Genomic DNA, 20,135 nt, shown 5'->3' on the forward strand with positions numbered 1-20,135 from the left:
ATGTATTAATGTCCTTATTTTAAAAAGGGACTTCTCCTACCCCAAGTACCAGTGTAATGAAAGTGGTTGATAAAGGGTGTATTGAGTTGTTTGCATGCTGGAGTATTTAACTAGAAAACATCAAATAGAAACCACATGGCTGGCCCACTTAACCAGGCTGGAAATGTAATGACCGGCAGCTAATGTGCCTTTGTGGTATAAAAAGAGAATATAGGACAAGAAGGGGTAAATATAGAAAGAAAGTAGAAGCAACAAAACAGGAGACAATGAGTTATAGCTTTATAACACATTTTCTCCACTGGATTCCTCCTTGATGAACAGAAACCTATCGGGTATTTGGCACTGAAGGGACATAACGTAGACTAAAGTAAAGAAGTATAGTTTGTCGCTATTTGGATGTACCTTTGCTAGGAACCAAAGGGCATCTCCCTTTAATTTTAATGTCATTAATTTAGAGGGCAGGCTTATACTATATTTAACAATGTATATTGAAGCCCAATTGATTTATGCTCTTCTGAGCATTAGCTAATCAATTTTAGCGGTCTAGCAGAAGAGTTTGGGTGATCTCTATCCTGTTGTACATTTTAATTTGTAATAGTTTCTACATGTTGTGACTTTGGTGTGTTAGTTTAATAAATCTATGTCTTATAATCTATTTCCTGTTCTAATTTTTCCTACCAAATTTTCTCATAGTAAAAGCAATGCTGGATGTAATTGTGAGTTGCAGAATCTTTTTGTTTAAAACACTTTTCCTTCCACAGAGTTTACCCCGAGACATTCCCATAACAATCATGTCGCAGACCTTTGGACCTCAAGACCCAAAACCCAACGGCCAAGAAGAGGAATCTGATGAGGAATCTCCTGAAGACAATAAGTTCTTTCAGCCTGAACCTCGGCTAAAACGCAGGCCTAACCTCAAAGGACTGACAGTAAGATTCCTGTGCATAGAACTGCACTTTGAAAAAAGTATTGTCTGAGATGTTTATCATTACCATTTAATCTCAACAGCTTTATACTGCTTAAAAAGTGTCTAAATTTGATTTAAAGAGTCAATAATATTTTTCCTTGCATTATAAACTTTAGCATATTGTACTGTAGTTTTTTTTGTTTCAGTAACCTTTCAATGTTAAGAGTATCAGTGAGATGCACTACTTGATATTTTATATGGTTTGAACAATACCTTTCTTCTGTAATTGTATACTCAAAGATTATGTATAATATAATGTATCTTTTATTTTTTATTTACAGAATGTAAGAGTGAAGTCGCCAATCACTGTTAGTAAGCCACCAGATTTTCAAGGTAATTAGCTACAGTTCACTGCAAGTTCTCACAGTTAATGATTCATGGGAAATTACATTTTGACTAAACATTACATTGTTAAATTTTGTTTTGCAGAAAGTAATTTTCTTTGTTATTTTGGGGTCTTTTAAGAAAATTAATAATACTTTTGCTGCACTTTTCTTTATGCCTCATCCCTTTCAGCCGCATTAGCTGCATTAACTCCTGGGGAACTGTCTGATGGGGCTAGCACAGGGACAGACACCGCCTCTACAACCACAAACATGAACACATCTGAAGTGTTGAATAAACATGTGAGTTCTAATTGGTTTATTTATGGGTTTGTTTTTAATGTTCAGAAGTCTGATTCTACATTCTATCTCATCAAAACACATATACAGTATTTCTTTGTGTACTAATTTAGTCACAACTTTCAGGAACATACAGGAACATAATTGTGAAATTAATTGTGCTTCCAGTCTTGACTCAGCATATAATATGAAAGCAGATTTTTGGTAAGTGTTTAGAATTATTTTAGGAGAAATGTAAAACAGGTTATGTACCTGTTGTACCATACAAAAGTGTTAATCTAGTTTTCTTTTCGTCTGTTTCTCTAAAAAGCTCTTACGGTGTCGAAATGACAGTATAATGTCCACAACCGCAGAGCCACCAGGGAATGACTCCATTGTCAGACGTAATAAAGAAGGGGATCATGAAACTCAACCAAGAAGGTAAATCAGGAGACACTTTATTCCAGTGCCACTCTATCTGCAGGGATTTTCCTTGGCTTCTTTGTTGATGTTTCTGGGTGAATTTGCATTACTCTGTGCTGCTGAAAGACCTTTTGTTTTTTCCATAAGACAGAACAGAGAGCTCTGTAGTGAGTGACATTTTGCCCTGTAAAAGTCCTAGGCACTAAAGACTACAAATCCTGCTTTTTATTCTCATCAGACATTGTATATGCTAAGTATAATGCATAGTATGTACTCTATAAACCATTGGATTTGGAGTCTGTAATTGACTGGTTAGTGTTTTTATTTAGTTAATATTTTCTTGTATTCCTTATTCTAACTAAATGTTTCTCTTTTTTAGCTTAATGGATTATGATTCTGACAGTGTGGATCTTTGTGGTAAAGTAACTGTTTGTTCAAACTTTTTGCTATTTCAAGGTTGACACTTTTTAAAAGGGCAAGTCAGCATGACTAGTACAGTTCTAAACAAAAGTTCAGGAGTTGGTCAAACTTAATATCACTCATTTCTGACTACCTAGGTATCAATATCCCACTTCCTATTTACTTTTGTTTTCACTTGTGTTTTGTTTTTGCACTTGTCTCAGAAATATTTCTAAGACTATGGTAACAGCATCCCTACAGCAGCTCTTCTGCCTGACTCCTGCTGTGCTCCCACAATCTTCACCTTAGACTGCCTGCCTTTGTAGCCCAGGCTGGCTATATTGTGATAATCAGTGGAAGATTGATTGTTCCCCATTCCACAGGATCCATAGATGCCCGCTTTTCCTGTCCCCCTTTTCCACACTTTGCTCACTTTAGGATTAGCCTCCTAGGTATAGCCACTCACGTGTATTCTGGTTAAATGTGCTTCATTATTGATCTCCCCTTTTTATAACTTCCCCACTTGTGGCATTAACAATTCTGCTCCCTAAGACCTCTAGCATTTCCCAGGTACTGCACTGTCCTAGGCATTGGTTTCTTACAGAGGAAAATAGTTCAGGTCCTTTTGACCTCATGAATCTCCTCAGATTTCCCTGTAGAGATTTGTAATCTGTAACCTTTTGTCATCGCCCCTATTCCTAGGCTTGGCATATCATGAATTTGCAGAAGTCTGTATTACTGCGTTCTATTTGTAACCAATTGTTAATATGCTTTAGCACCACATTCTTTATTGCCATTTCTTTATCAGTGCAGCAGCCATCACTGTTCATCACGGAATCCCAATTGCCATGTTTTGATTCCTTGTGTGCTGGTCCTCTGATATACTTAAAGTTTACATCAAATTTGAATGTAATCCTCTTTAATCATGCTCACCTTGTACCACAACTGAGTATTGGAGGTGGTGGAGGGGATCCCTATTACCTGTAAAAGCGCTTTGAGTGGAGTGTCCAGAAAAGCGCTATATAATTGTAAGCAATTATTATAGTTATTATTATTATTATTATTATTATTATTATTATTATTGTGGAGAAGCAGGATCATAGGATGCTTATTTGTTCCCCTTTTGCATTCTGCTCAAACTGTATTCCCCGGAGTATGTCCTGAACTTTTCTCTCTCTTTGATTCGGAAATCAAGCTAATAATGCTAATAAAGCTTTCTTTTGACCTTTCATTTTAGGCTTTCTTTATCCTTGCTCTTATTCAGTTTCTTCTACATGGCGTTATGTGGTCTCTCATGTTTCTTTTGTGGATTCTGACAGTCACATTCTTAAGAATGGGTTGTCATTTTCCTCAGCCAGGCAAGTTACCCCAATAAAACACGCTGTTCTAATTGGACATATTGGACCTCTGCTTCATCTTAATTAAGGTTTTGACCGAACTACTGCTGAAAGACAGGAAAGGACTGTACACATACTGTATATAAACTAGCTAATGAAGCAGTAAAAGATATCAAATAAGACCCTAATTTATCTTCATAAGGAAGAAAGCACTAGAGTATTTGATGCAAAATATTTTAAAAATCACATACAGATGCAGCCATTCAAAATGCACGGTACGAACCTGTACCACACGCAACTACGTGTGAGGCACCGCGCCATACCGTGGTACGTGATTGGCTGGCCAAAATGTCTGACAGGGACACTCCTGGTGCATTGGTCGGTAGTGATTTTAGTAGCTGAGCATAAAAAGAATAGGAGCATAATGCATCTGAAGGTCATAAACGATATTAATTTAGGAACATAAACATATTATGTAAACTGTATATGGCTGATATTGGTGTTTTAAAGAAAAAATACACACTAGTATTCCATTTCTCGCTAAACATTTTAAGCATCAAAGTCTAACGTGATTATTTCTAAATGTTTTTACGTGCTCCTTCTGACCATATTACTGTACGTTTATATACTTTGTGAAAACTGATCGTTTTAACCTTTTCTGCGAATACGCTCATTATCGGAGTAAACAAAAGCATAATTTTAGAATTGGATTAATAGGGAATATAACATGGATTTGCGTATCTAAATAAATTAATAACGGTATAACTATATTCATGTACTGTTTCACAAACAGTAGTATAAGACTTTCCATTGATATATGTATGGCTGTTTCAGCAGTTGTCACATGACTTGCCTTGGTGGCGTGACAGCTTAAGTGACTGATTTATAACCCTGAGGTCGGGTGTTCAAACCGAGCTGTCGCCATGAATTTTCTTTTAACAAATAAACATTTCTTCAAAAACTAAAATAGCAAATATTATTGGCATTATATTGACATTTTTTATATTTCTAAATATCACAACATGTTCGTACTGTATGTACACAGTGGTACCGCAGGGTGTAGAGCGCAAATCCACGTGAGCCCAAAAGCCCTCCATTAATATTGTGCATTCCCCTGGCGCCGTGTGGTTTTTGCATCTCTCTCTCTCTGCGGGAGTGCTGGCTGTGCCGTATTTCACTCCACTGTCAGAGTCTCTGTGTGTACATTGTTTGTAAACAAACCGGTTTCACAGGTATTTTCAAAGCAGAACAGGGCAAGTCTTCCAATAAAAGACACACATTCCACCTTCCCCCACGGACACATGTTTTCTTAGAAAAACAGATTCACAACGCGAAGCTGTCAGTCTTCTGTGTAAAAAAATCGGTTTGAACACCATGGGTGCTGTTTTTAAGATGCTGCTGAGTAAAGTATAGGAATTTTCCTGCTGTCGGCAGTATTTTGTATATAGTTTTATGTATGAAGTTTCAGAAGTAGAGGTCTTTAAAATTAGGCTGGGCAAACACTTTTTTTAATTCTTAAAAAAAAAATAAAAAACGAGATATAATTATGTGTTCCTGCTTAGACATTGCACAACTTTAAAAGCTATAAAAATAGGTTTCGATAGTTAATAACCACTTTTTATGTGCGAAAAACGGGGAATTTTTCTTCCTCGTTATCAGCTTAGAATCACCGTGTACGCTGTAAGGTTTTTACTTCTTAATTAAATGTTTAAAATACACGAATTTAATAAAAACAACACATGTTTTGAATAGAAAAAATCATATTCTGTTGTCTTCCTAGTATGTAGAACAGATCAGCAGGTCTTTTTTCCCCAATCAGAGGCTCTGAAAACAGCGTGCCGCCCACTCACTGTGTCAGAGGGGGCGGTAGCACCAGGAAGGAGGAAGCGCGGGGCTCAGTATTGCACAATGGCACCAATTGCGTCTGCGTTCATAACTAAGTGTTTAAAATTAAACAATGTAAATCATTTTCTTTGACTTCTAAGTCCCTTAATTATCATTAAGCACAGGTTTCTTTTTTGATACCATCGTTAGACAAAGCAGGAACTTATTGTACTTTCTAATGACATTACACGTGGAAAGATTACAGATTGCAGATTTTAATAGTCTTTAATTTTGTTATACATTTTAGAAAAGTTTCATCTATGCATACACCATAAAACTATTCTCGATTGTATTTCTGAATTCTATGTATAAAAAAACCTTGCAGTTTACTCAACGATTCTGAGATGATCAGGAGGAAGTGTATTGCATGTCTCATGGTCTAACCCCATTTTCCCCATTTTGATTAAAATTGCTAACGCTTGTTTAATTAAATGCCTTTATTGATTCACAATCTGACAATGCAATGTAAATCGTTATCTTTGCATTCTAAGTCCCTTAATTCACTTTAAGCATAGCTTTCTCACTATTTAGATTTATTTTTCATACCATTGTTAAACAAAGCAGGAGCGTATACTACTTCCTCATGGGATCAAACGTGGAAAGATTAAAGTGTAATCATTTTTATTTTTTAAATAAATTTTAGAAAAGTGTCATTTATACAAAAAAGTTGCATTTAATACCACTCGATACTTATATTAATAGAGATAAGCTCTCTATTAAAGCTCAGATCAAAGACCAAACAGCAATATCTCATACACTGGGACTGATCTGTGATCTGTGATGTGGTTGAGTGTGAATTGTGGCACTCTAGCAGGCTAGCTGGTGTCTGTGTGGTTCGTGCCAGCTGGCTGTGCCAAAAAATAAAAACTGGTTTAACAAATCTTAAGCATACTTTAGTTTTTGTTAGACCATTAGACATGCAGTCAACTTCCTCGTGATCATCTTGGAATCTTTGAGCTCCAAGTTTTTTATAATTTTTAATTAGGCATTTTAAACACTTTAATTTTGAAAATGGAACACACATTCCGTACAGATACAGTACAATCACATTCTCCTGTCTTCCCAGGTGTAAAACGAATTAGAAGGTGATTGAGATAACAATGCGGTGCCCACACTGGGGTAAAGTTAGCTTGAAGTTCAAAAATGATATTGGCACGCCTGTAGCTTTTTCACTAAACCTCCTAGAGTTACGAAAACACTTGCTGTGTGTACAAAGTACATTGTGACTTTTTTCACAGCCTTCACTATGCCATTTTTAAGCCATTTATTTTTTACCACGCTCGCATATTCTTTTGTTCATATCTTTGGAAGGGAAACAAAGAAAGCCTTCAAACCAAATGCATTTTAAAGACCATGACTTGTGAAAATGTTCACAGTTTGCACATAAAACTATCAATAAGCTCATTCTCTTTTTTTAAACCTCCGGTTTTTCATCAATGCGTAATTACGCACTAACTGGAACCCGAGGGGATCGCTGGGATCGTAAGAAAAACCTGTATATCACCATAGGAAGCATAACAGCGTAGCCTCCAATTACCCAGACTGTAAGCACAGGAATAAAGCTTTGTTTGATTTCTGAAACCCTTTCTTTATGTCCTGTTTTCATTCAGGTAAGGTCAACTATATACAAGATACTGCTGACAGCAGGAAAATTCCTATACTTTACTCAGCAGTGTCTTAAAAACAGCACCCGTGGTGTTCAAACTGATATTTTTTACACAGAAGACTGACACAGCTTCGCGTTGTGAATCTGTTTTTCTAAGAAAACGTGTCTGTGGGGGAAGGTGGAGTGTGTGTCTTTCATTGGAAGACTTGCCCTGTTCTACTTTGAAAATACCTGTGAAACCAGTTTGTTTACAAACAATGTACACACAGAGACTCTGACAGTGGAGTGAAATTCAGCACAGCCAATACTCCCGCAGAGAGAGAGAGTGCGAAAACCGTGCAGCGCCAGGCGAATGCACAATATTAATGTAGGGCTTTCGGGCTCACGTGGATTTGCGCCCTACACCCTGCGGTACCACTGTGTACATACAGTACCAACATGTTGTGATATTTAGAAATATAAAAAATGTCAATATAATGCCAATAATATTTGTTATTTTAGTTTTTCAAAGAAATGTTTATTTGTTAAAAGAAAACTCATGGCGACAGCTGGGTTTGGACACCCAACCTCAGGGTTATAAATCAGTCACTTAAGCTGTCACGCCACCAAGGCAAGTCATGTGACAACCACTGAAACAGCAATACATATATCAATGGAAAGTCTTATACTACTGTTTGTGCAACAGTACATGAATATAGTTATAACATTATTAATTTATTTAGATACACGAATCCATATTATATTTCCTATTAATCAAATTCTAAAAGTATGCTTTTGTTTACTCCGATAACGAGCATATTCTCAAAAAAGGTTAAAACGATCACTTTTCACAAAGTATATAAACGTTCAATAATATGGTCTGAAGGAGCACGTAAAAACGTTTCCAAAATAACCACATGTAAGACTTTGATGCTTAAAATGTTTAGGTAGAAATGGAATACTGGTGTGTATTTTTTCTTTAAACTACCACGACCAGCCATATACAGTACAGTTTACATACAGTAATGTTTATGTTCCTAAATTAATATCTTTTATGAGCATGTGAGGTATGGTGAATCGGAGATTCTCAAGACTTACTTTGTATGATTGGAAACGAATGCGTGATTGGATTAACAAAATCCTGTGGTGTTACTTATTGTCAATGAAAAAATAAAGTCTTTTCGTTTACAAAGACGGTTACAAAGAATGTGGACCAGGGCAATACTTTGAGTTTACAGCTTGTCCAAGGTCATTCATTATTAATACTGTTAGTAATATCTTCGCTAAAGACTTTGATGCATAAAATATTTCTGCATAATTAGAATATTTATGATAAAGGTGGTAGGTTGTGTACTTTCGTCCAACTGAGCAATCTTGCTTTCATAAAATATACCAACTTTTTAATGTATAATGATTAAAATGCTGTAATACACAGTTTAAATTTAAAAGTCTAAAGAGTATACAACTTAAATTCTTAATTGAATAGATTGTCCCTCAGCAGTGATCGGGATTCAGAACCGAGTGTTTTCTGGTGAAAGCTCAAATGCTGTTCATGAGAAGTTAAACTTTATTAGCTCCACCTGGCAGTTTTACAAGGTAATTCTGGATACTATTAACATGATCTAATTTGCATACAGTAGGGCGCGGTATGACGTGGAATGATGCATTATGACGCGTTTGGATGCAACACGCCCACCGTGTTGTACCCCAGCATACCCCGCTCATTTTAAATGGCTGCATCTGTATATATTTTAAGAACTATTACTTTGGTAATTTGGTAATTTTATTTTGGTAAGTTTATCGTGAAACACATGTATTAATTTGTGTTTATTATAAATGGTTTAAGGGAAGTATAAATGATAGTTAAAAGACAGTTGTAAAAGCTTACAACTGCACAATGCATATACTGGGAATGGTTCTAAACTGAAAAACTAAGAATGCAAATTCCCATGACTTCTAGGACAGTAGTCAAACAATGCACAGACATTTCTCAGGCTGTGTCTCAGGCTTCTTCTCCACATCTTTGTTACAGATGAAGACACTGACACATTTTCCCATGGACCTCCATCTGTCCACTCTTCTTCATCTTCTCATCAATCTGAGGGCCTGGACTCATATGACCTAGAGCAAGTCAACAACATTTTCAGGAAGTTTTCACTTGAACGGTATGAAGGCATCACAGATAGTTTGTTCTCATTTACTTATTCATTGTACTAATTTTGTATGTTTTATGTAAACCTTAGAGAATGGTTCCTATTATTACCCTTAACAGAATCTGGCAATTTGGTTCTGTTCCTGCCAGGTCACTTGTTCAAAAAAGTGCTATATACTTTATCTCTGAAACTTTACATGAAAATCTAACAAAAGTAATTAGTATTTATTTATACCAGTTTCACTGGTATATATTCCTAATATATTATCAGGAGATAAAAATGTACTTCAATATATGCTTAAATGCCAGGATAAATTTTAACAGCAAATATGTATTGTCAGTTTTCATGACCAGTCACTGCTATCTGTTTATTTTCTGTTTGCACATACCGAAAGTAGTTTCAGCTGGGGCTTAAATTAATTCATGTACAATACTGTCTTTAACTAAAAATATTGGATTCTGTAATGAACTTTATAATCCTTATTTAACAATTCTAACAGAATATGTATTCTTAGCTTTATTTTTTTTCTTTTTAAATCATTTTAAAAAGAAAATGATCACTTTACAATCATTTTTAATATGCTTTACATTTAATATGCTTTTTTTGTGATATAATCCAGTACCATCTGTATGAGTCATTATCATAATGTGTAGGTGTGAAACTGAGTAAGCTTTCATACATGAAGAACTAGAACAGTCATTTATCTCAACAAATGACAAAAGAAATGAAGTCTTTTTAACCTTAAATGAAACTTTTAAAGACATCTACAAATCAACATAACATACTTTGTGAAATGCCATGTTGAATATCATTATTTCTCAAGCTAGGTTGCATTAAAAAGCAGAAGAAATTCTTGTCTAATAACTGTAAAAGTGAAAGCATTTTGAATTGCTGTGCCTGAAATTTGTATTAATTCAACTGTTTTGTCATTCATACTTTGAATAATGGTTTTTGTTATGAAAAGCTGTTTCTTTACAGCTGTCCTGCATTTCTAAAAATTAAATCAATTTTTATCCTGTTTTAAAATTTCACATCAAAACTAAAAGCCTTTTAGCTGTAATTGTCAACTTTTGTGTTCTAATTACATCAACAGACAAGGATGGAAGAACACTGTAGTACATGTTTTTAAAGTTCAACTGAGTCACGCACACTTTGAAAGAAAACTCTCCTATCTTTTTTGGAAAGAAGAAATGTATGAGTCAACACTTTATTTCGTGGAGGTCCTTCTTAAAACTATTCCTGTCAGAGAATATAAGCTTAAAGGTGTAAACAATTACAACATTCTAAAACTTAGAACAATATTTTTTAATATTCATATAAAATTATTTAATTGAAGAATACACAGATTAACAAAAATGTGTATATGGAACAAAGTCAGAATGGGTATAGAAAAACCTTGTTATTCTCGAGTGTTGGGTGTTGAAATGGGGTATAGGGTTCATGAAACAACCATTTACATAGTAATATTTTTGTTAGAACTGTTATCTATATCAGAAATAGTGTTAGTAGTTATTTGTAGTATTAATAATGAAGGTGAAGTACTGGAAAAAAGAATTGTTTTCCACCTATAATTCAGGTTAATACAAAAAATATTATAAACTACTAACATTAAACTTTTCTCTCCATAATCTCCCTCACAAGAAATGCTTTATAATGATTTTCTATCAAATATCTGAAATTGTCAATAATTTAAAAAATATTCATGCAGTCCATACTGTATGCTTAGCGAATCCCTGTTATGTCTCAAAACTATCTGAATGTTTTCTTGTTTCAGGCCCTTTAGGCCCTCAGTTACCTCATTCAGCCGTGTCAGCAATACCCTGAGGCCTGTGCAGGATCTTTCTCTTCCTGGGGACTCTCTGTTGTCAGAGATCACTCTAGTTGGAGGAAACGACAGTGGGATTTTTGTCTCCTCTGTCCAGCCAGGCTCTAATGCAGAGATGGCTGGGCTGAGAGAGGGCCATCATCTCCTGCTGGTAAGTATTACTACAGACCTGTCAGGTGTACAGAGGACCAGAATTATCAAACTTAATTTATATTTAATTATTGTTCTAATAATGATGCATACACATTTACTACAGTGCTGTAGTCTTTTGAATTTTGTAAATAATTATCCAAAGTCAAAACTAATTTCTTCTTAATGATCACTGTATATATATCAGTCTAGGTACAGTAGTTTTATGGTATTAGCTACAAACCTTTGGACTCATTTTGTTTCTTGCAATGTAGCTTGAAGGTTGTATAAGAGGAGAAAACCAGAAGGTCCCTCTTGATGCTTGTACTAAAGAAGAGGCTCGCTGGACACTGCAGAGGTGCAATGGAACAATCAAACTGCATTTCAGATCCAACTTTGATGGTAAGACGCAGTGTATCTTTATTTGTATTAAGCTGTTTAACAGTTTTGACTAGTTCTTTTGGAAAGCACTCTGTATGATTGATGACACAGATATTCTGTGCTACCTGCTTGGATTAAATTCTGGGATGTAATGTTCTATGATACAAAATCTCTTAAGTACTGCATGCATGAGAATGAAAGCAGAGACAGGAATGTAAGATCCAGATGTAAGATGTAAGAGCAGCAAGTAAGAGCAGCAAGATCCAGTTAATTCAACCAAAATAAAATGGCCTAAAACCCAGCCTAAATGCAAAAATAGCACAAAATTAAATTGTGTTCCTAATGGTTGAAAGAAACAGAATACAAAAATGTCTTTTTAAATTTCACATCTGTTATCAAAAATGTTGATTACTTTACTTACCATTCATACTAATCTCATGATCACAAATGCAAAATGCATAAATATAAAAAAAACTATTTTGACTGTTCTGTACCAATACTTCTGGAGTCCACTGTAGGAGTAAATTAACTGGTTAAGTACTGTACATCAATTAGTCAATAAAGTTATACTATCACAATAACATGGTTAATATTTGTGTTAAGGCTTTTCTGTTCAATTTCAGTGCCCCTGTTACTGATTTTACTTCAGATGGCCTAAAGCAAACTGTTCTCCTCTTAGCTTACAGGAAGCTGATGAAAGATCTGGAAGATGGGTCCCTGGTATCTGGAGACTCCTTCTACATTCGACTGAACCTGAATATCTCAGGACAGTCTGACAGCTGCTCTATGTGTATGAAGTGCGACGAGATTGTACATGTGCTGGATACCATGTACCAAGACAAGTGTGAATGGCTGTGCGCACGAGTCGACCCCTTTACAGACAAGGATCTGGAGAAAGGCACTATCCCAAGCTTTTCCAGGTAGTGTGTCACAAAGACCTTTGCTTTTAAATTGATAAGATGCTAAAAAGTTCCAGGTGGCTCAACCCGTAGAAGTGTTTATTTGGTGTGGATCTTGAGCACATAGTTATGAATAGAACTGCCCATATGGCAGTGTACATTTGTCCTGATACTATTGAGTGAGTTGGGTTCAAGCAAGCTGAGGTAACCTTGAATTGCCAACAGAATGTAACAGAGCCTCCTGTATGGTAGCCAAGTGTGGGAGGAAATCTGCCACAGTAACCCACAATTTAACCTTTGTAGGTAAGCAAGTAGTTTCCTGTTTTTAGAGTAGTGATGACAAGTATTTAATCTTGGTTGATTCCATTTGGCCAGTCTCATTCCACACCTGTCTTCTTTTTACCAGTTAGCAGACATGGGAACAACTAAGGCCATTACTCTGATGAGAACTTCCCTGCTCTTGGCAATCTGAATCATCAATTTCTAGCTGTCCTCTATTCCTAGATGTCTTAATCCTAACCTGAGATTTAGGATTAAGGGAGTTTAACCATTTTCTACTACAGTCCGGTCTCTTCCCGAGACTTCCACTGGAGCTCCCTGTGTCTCTCTCAACAAACGCCTTGTCCATAGTGCTTTGGATATCGTTAAAATGCTTTTGTGTTCTGTGTTTATCAGACAGAATAATATTACTATATTGACTAAGTAATTATTTTTCCTTTTTTAAAAAACAATATTTTCCCAACAAGCTTTTTCTTCACAGAAAAAAACGCATATGTGCCAAAATGTTTTTTTAGTATCATATTTTTTGTATGACACTCAAAACCATTGAGAAGAATGTTCTATAATGAGGTTTTACTTAATCCTAATTCCTCAGGGCTCAGCAGCTGCTTCTTGTAAAAATTCAGAAGCTAATGTGCAGAGGGAGCAGAGATGAGACAGAAAATCTGCGTACACTCAGGGTAAGTTTGTTAACTTTGCCTAGCTCTTAGCAAGCTGAGAGTTTGACAATAGCTCAATCCTTTGTCACAGGATCTCAGTAAGGGAATTTCCTGCTGCTATTGGTCAGCCTGACGACAGGGACTATGTTACAAGCAAATTTAAAGCAATTTTACAAAAATGGAAGAACTCAATGCAGTTATCAGAAATCTTTACACCCTGGGTTTTTAATGCAAAGTGGAAAAACATTCACTGTCTTTAGATACATCACCATTTAGTCAGTACAGAAATAGATGTAACATGTTAAGTATCCTTAACAGGAACTTAAAAAAGTAAAAAGTCAGTCAGAACTATCAGAAGTATTTCTCTTGGTGATTTCTTTCCCTGGTGCCTACATATTAAAGACTTACATTATATGTCCTCATATATACTCTAAATAATAGAGTGGAATTTTTTTTTAAATGGCCCTGCTTTTGTTTCAGAATACGTTGCAGCCAGAGGAGTCTCCACCTCCCCCAGATCCAAAATCCAGCCCACGTCTGTCTAGGGCAAGCTTTTTCATCGGTCAGATCTTACAAGTAAGAGCACCATGTAATCTAGATCTCCGTTTACGAAGCCACAGAATAGATCTTCAGAGATTCCTGCTGTCACCTTCTTAAAGTGAAGGTGGGCTGCATTTTTTTTAAAACTTCACAGTTGATGCAGGTACCCTTTTGGTGTGGTGGACTGTGTTGAGATGATCTGGTAGTCATAGCTTGAATTTTAATCGACGCTGCCTCATATGCAGTTGTCTGAGTGGTAACTTATGCTGAGCTTTGTTTTGTCCTGAATTTTGGGAAACACCAAACTTAGATTGTTTCTCTTGGAGAAGGGGTTTGGAAGGGTTGCCCTCTTTAATTAAGTATGCTTACAATTTTTAATTACATCTAATTACAATTTCAATTGAATTACAAAAATCTTTCTTCCCTCAGTTTGTAAGCAGGACAGAGAACAAGTATAAGAGGATGAACAGCACAGAGAGAGTGAGGATCGTTAGCGCTGGGACCTCCTCACTTCCACGGCCCAGTTTTGAATCAGTGAAGACAGATGGTAATCTTTCCTTACCTTACACGATCCCAGCGATGAGATATATTTGGGCACCTTGTGAACACTATTCTTTGTACGAATAATGACACCGAGGTTTCTGTAGAGTAATGTCTTCCTTTATAATAATATGAGAGTCCTAAATCAAAGATATATTACTTAAAATACTTCTTAAAAATTTAATTAAGGTACAGTGACAAATAAAGTTCAAACTAAGGCATGACTGTACCTATTATGCTTCAAAATGGTTATTTCAAAAGGGTTTTAAAATAAAGAGAATGCTATAGAGAGGACTATTGGACATACAGTACAGTATTGATTTCAAGCACAATGCACCTTTCTCCTGTAATCTAATTTTGAAACATCAATGCCTATTCTTGTGTCTGAATTATAACTGGTAAATAATTTTACCATAAAACACAGAGAAAATCAGATATTAAAACATTTACACTTTAAGTACTTTCTCCTATATTACTTATTTTTACTGAATGCAAAAACAACAGATTTGTATCTGAATAATTGCATAGCTGAAAAGAGTTGTAATTTAATTCTGAGTTTTTAATTTCAGTACATTGTTAGCAAAGGTTATTGCCTCATAGACTGCAGCCTGATATTACCTTTTGCAACCTAGAAATGGTTTTCATTTGTGGTGTGTTTTGAACTTTCAGACTTGGACACAGAGAATGACCTGAACAAGAGTTTAAACTTGATTCCATACAGCTTGGTGACTCCCCATCATTGTCAGCGTAAACGACCTGTCCTTTTTGCACCAAACAGTCTTGCCAAGACTATTGTACAGAAGTTCCTCAATTTAGGAGGAGCCATGGAATTTAACATATGCAAGCCAGGTAATAACAAAATAATACACATGCCTAAAAAAGACACAAAGGGACTATCAAATGAATAATGTAAGAATGTGCATCAGTACTGTATGTGATGGTGTATTAATCCTGAATATAAAGGATAAAGATTTATGTATGATTATATGATGGGTGTGAAGTTATGTGGTATAAAAGCATTAAAAAATACTGCTGGACCACCCTTATATAGCATAATGTGAAATGACATTAAAGCTTCAACCTTAAACACCAGTGGAGAAATAGTCTGAACCAGCATGGCTAATTAGGTTTAACGTGGTTTAATGTTTAACATTATTTGTTTCCAGGATATGCCTTACTATTATTATTACTGTTATTCAAAAATAGTGGTACTTTAATTTGGATTTTCATAAACATTCCAAAGGGATAATGTCCTCATGTATTTTGCAATGATGTTATTGTACTTCTGCTGCTATTTTACAGTCAAGTCTGTCCCCTTACTTTCCTTTTAGATATTCTGACAAAGGAAGAGTTTCTTCAGAAGCAAAAGATAGAGCCTATCATATATTCAAAAGAGAAGCATGCCAATACATATGAATGTATCACAACAGAAAACATTGAAGCTGTTGCTGCCAAGGTATTGCCAAAATCTTTTAACATCCAGTGATCCAGTGGTCATCAGGAGGGCATTACTGCCAATGTAGCTTCTTTTGGGCCAACAGCTAGTGCTGTACAATACATAAACAGATTCTTTAAAACTGATTGCTGCTGCACCTGTGTCTAACAACAAGTATCCTCATGTACATTTGACACTCAATTTAGTCCTTGTGAGGAGATTGTGGTTACCTCAGTTGATTTTGCACTTTTTAAAAAAAGACCTAAAGAATGGATTTGAATTCTTGTTCCATAGAATAAGCATTGCTTGTTGGAAGCTGAACTCAGCTGCACAAAAGATTTGATCCGAAGGGAAATCTATCCCATCATCATCTACATCAAAGTCTGTGAAAAGAACATCAAGAAATTCAGGTATTTTGTGCTGTTTGAATAATTTCATTTATAAACATGGGAGAAAAATCCATGAGTAAAAAACCCAGTTACTATTGTGGTTTACGAATTATACTGTATGCCAGTGCTGCTTGCATAGTCCTGCATCATGTTAATAAAACCTCAGAAGGTTACATTTTCTAAACTGTAGACAAATTGTAAAGCAAAGGTGCATATCATATGTTTTGTAACACATTTCAGGTTAAGTCCTGCATTCTTTCAGATTTTTCCAGTGAGGTTCTCTGTCTTCAATTGTTTTATTGTAGATATCCCAAAACATTTTTCATTTTTATTTTTTTAACTAAAAATATATCTGTTTGATATTCATTTTGGACTTTTTTCTCTTATGAGTCAATTAATCCTTCCTCAAACAGTGTTTAAAAGCAGCTTGTTATAGGAAAAAGGATAACAGTAAATACAAGCCCAATAGTTAAAGGTCAAAGCTTTGGAAAGTAACAGAAAACTCTCTAGAAGATGCTGTCATTTTGATAAGAGAACATTATAAGCATGAATAAGATGCATCCCACATTTTTTGATCGAACCAAATGACGCATATATGGGCATTTTTGGGGTTTCATTTTTAAAAAGATGTGGGAAAATCTGTCAAGTTTGAATTGACCATTCCACACAGGGAAATGTAACTTAAATATCATTCAATCATTTTTTTTCCAGGAGACTGCCATTAAAGCTAGATTCTGAGGACGAGTTTCTGAGAAAGTGTCGCTCAAAGGAAAAGGAACTAGAGTCCCTCCCTTGTCTCTATGCTACAGTAGAGGCTGAATCTTGGAGTGGAGTTGAGGACCTCTTGAAAGTTATCAAGGACAAAATCCTGGATGAACAGAAGAAGACAGTGTGGATTGAACAGGACCTTCTCTAGTTAATGTTCCAGAGTTGCTAAATGAAGCAGTTAATTTCCAAACTTTGTGAATGAAGTGGTGGCACATACTTTAAGGATGGAACAATGCAGTCTTAACTTTTCAGTGCACCCAGACTGTAGCTGTTTTGACTTCAGTGGAAGTTTGTAAACCATGTACAAAGAAATGCACAGGAAATGACTGCAACCCGAATGTCTGCAGCTGATTAAAAAATGTCTGCAGTAGACAGTCTGGCTAAATTTGAAAACGGCTTCAGCAGAAAAAAGAAGAAAAGGATATACTTCTCTAATACCAAGTTGAAAGTTCTCAATTGCAAAACATCAATGGTCCTAGGAAGAACCTTAAAAGATGTCTAAACTGCACAAGGAAGTTATATTGGGACAGAATAAATACAGTAACATTTACAACAAAATTTCATGTGCATCCACATATACATTACTTCCTTGTGTGCACAAACACTGGAAGCTTTTGCACTTTAGCCTTAGATAATTAGGCTAAATAATGAATTCCATCGATACGTCTATAAATCTAAGTACATCTATATAGATGTACATCTATAACAAAGAAAAAGACAAAATATAGGAAATAATAAAAAAATACAGAAAATAATATGCAAGATTCTAAAATTGTTATGATTTATAGATAAGTAACAAGGGTACCATATTGACAGACTTAGATGCAAAATCATGTTTCCTGCGAATGTTTGAAGACAATGGCCATTCAATGTTCTTGCGCAAAGAAAGATGCTGTGATATATTATTTTGTGCACGGTCTAAACCAAAATCTGACAAAGAGATGATCTGGATTGCCACGCCGTGAGACAATGATGCTACTAATGCTGAACACTTAAATGACAAAACAGTAAAATGACAAAACAGTAAACTGTCACTGTCATTTAAAGAACTATATCCATAGTAGTGTGTTATTTTAATTGTTATGTTGTATAAGTTTATATTAATACAAATTAATTATTTATATAGTAAATTATATATAAATAATTACTATACCATACTTACATACTGTATAAGATATAGAAAATTGACAAATTGGAACATAACTGCATGAGAGCTGCTCCAGTACTTTTCCTTTTTTCCCAGCAAATTTGTGGCACTTTATTTGTAGAATTTTTGGAATCTGTGTACTGTACTGTAATTTTCACCCCACACACAATTTTTATTTCAGAATCATTGTGTGCAGGCTTTGATCAGCCCGTTAATATCACAATACACACAGGGCTTTCCGAAAAAGTAATTAAGTAATTGAAAACTGGTAAAAGTAGAAAGATAAATTAGTAAAAATATGAACACCTTCCAGAAATATACTGTACAGTAGTCAACAACTGTGTTCTTATCCTAGCTAACACAAACACATAATGTTGAAAACAAAATGTTTTCTTAGAAAGTAATTTGGATACATTAGAGACAAAACAAGGTGTTTAATTTAAGATAAGATTGTAGTTTAGTTCTGTTAGACATTGCCACATTACAAAAACTCAAGACATCTCCAGTTCATAAAAAAACAGTACTTTGGGGTGTTATTATTAAATTATTATTATTATTATTATTAAAATTTGATATTTGTTCAAGCTCTATATTGAAAGTAAAGTTAATTTGTGCCTAAAAGTGAAACTTCATCCTCTTCAGCCTTCAGCCTGTATACCTTTTGTAGAAGTTTTTACTTCTACAAATACAAGGATGAATAGTGGATAAATAGTGGATGAATATTTGAACCCCTTTTGTAGTACAAGGAAGCCAATTTATGCAGGTCCTTTCCAAAACCACAGAATCATAAAGTCTTTCTTTTTTCATTTTTGTCAGTTTTGGGTTTTAGCTTTTTTGCTTTTCTAAACAAAATTCCTCTTGGGTACAGATTATTTCATGATATTTAATGTGAATCAAAATTATCTGACATCGTTTTCTATACTCATACAAAGATTTGGTTTGTAAACTGACAGTATTGTCCAGTCATCTCAAACCATTTTTTATTAGTTTATAGGCCTATATTCTGCAAATATTGTGCAAATTGTGGATATGATAGACAATGGAACCAGAAGCTTTATTTTAAAAATATTTCATGGCATCTAAATTCTTCTATTTATTGCTGCCATAACATTTCATTTCTAAAGAATACAGAAAACACTTAAAAGGAAAGATTACACAGCATAGAGGAACTTTACAGTGAGCAACTGCTAATAAGGTCTGTAGAATAATAGGTCTAAGGAATGTTTAGAAATAGTAGTCCTTTTCTGCTGTTGCAATGCATACAACTTGAAAAAGGTTTCTCATATATAATTGTGACAGGCCCTTTAGTTTTTTTTAAGGTAACAAGCCCTTTCAAATACTAATTTGAAGAACTCAGATGCAATCAATTATACATTTCACTAATTTATTAAAAATAAATGACGTATTTGGGTTACTGTGGTTGCTTTTGAATTCCAATCCAATCAAAACATAAGAAAATATTTAAAGCTCTTATTTAAACATTTAATTTCTCATTAAATGTTAAATATTTAATTCTTTCTTACGTTATGTCATGTGAAGTTTTGAGTTCATATTAGAAATATGAAATTCAATTTCTTTGAATTCCTAAAAATCTAGTTTAAGGAAAGCTGTGCCTGCAGGGTTAAAGTATAGTTGAAACCATTTCTGAAATACATTTGCTGTGTTTTAGAATGTTCTTCACTGTGTAATTGAAAAGCATTTTGTTTTCATTTTGATTATAGTGTTTTATCTATTATATATAGATAGTGTTTTATCTAGATATCTATATATTTTAATAAAATTTATTTATAAGAC

The 20,135-nt window shown here is 34.8% G+C and overlaps 1 protein-coding gene across 2 annotated transcripts in view; it reads left to right on the plus strand.

Moving 5' to 3' along the window:
- card11 (caspase recruitment domain family, member 11) overlaps positions 1-20,135 on the plus strand; it is a 59,355-nt gene extending 39,220 nt beyond the window's left edge. For both annotated transcript variants that reach the window (XM_088936753.1, XM_088936754.1), the window contains exons 9-24: positions 762-929; positions 1,249-1,300; positions 1,484-1,593; positions 1,901-2,010; positions 2,372-2,409; positions 9,230-9,362; positions 11,125-11,326; positions 11,580-11,706; positions 12,365-12,605; positions 13,459-13,543; positions 14,003-14,098; positions 14,492-14,609; positions 15,272-15,451; positions 15,934-16,058; positions 16,332-16,447; positions 17,138-20,135. In XM_088936753.1, coding sequence (XP_088792879.1) covers positions 762-929; positions 1,249-1,300; positions 1,484-1,593; positions 1,901-2,010; positions 2,372-2,409; positions 9,230-9,362; positions 11,125-11,326; positions 11,580-11,706; positions 12,365-12,605; positions 13,459-13,543; positions 14,003-14,098; positions 14,492-14,609; positions 15,272-15,451; positions 15,934-16,058; positions 16,332-16,447; positions 17,138-17,342 — 2,106 coding nt within the window. In that variant the 3' untranslated portion in view covers positions 17,343-20,135. The remainder of the gene's footprint in view (positions 1-761; positions 930-1,248; positions 1,301-1,483; positions 1,594-1,900; positions 2,011-2,371; positions 2,410-9,229; positions 9,363-11,124; positions 11,327-11,579; positions 11,707-12,364; positions 12,606-13,458; positions 13,544-14,002; positions 14,099-14,491; positions 14,610-15,271; positions 15,452-15,933; positions 16,059-16,331; positions 16,448-17,137) is intronic.

This window comes from Atractosteus spatula, chromosome 18 (genome assembly GCF_055471065.1).
Source record: "Atractosteus spatula isolate fAtrSpa1 chromosome 18, fAtrSpa1.hap1, whole genome shotgun sequence".
NCBI classification, from domain to species: Eukaryota; Metazoa; Chordata; class Actinopteri; order Semionotiformes; family Lepisosteidae; genus Atractosteus; species Atractosteus spatula.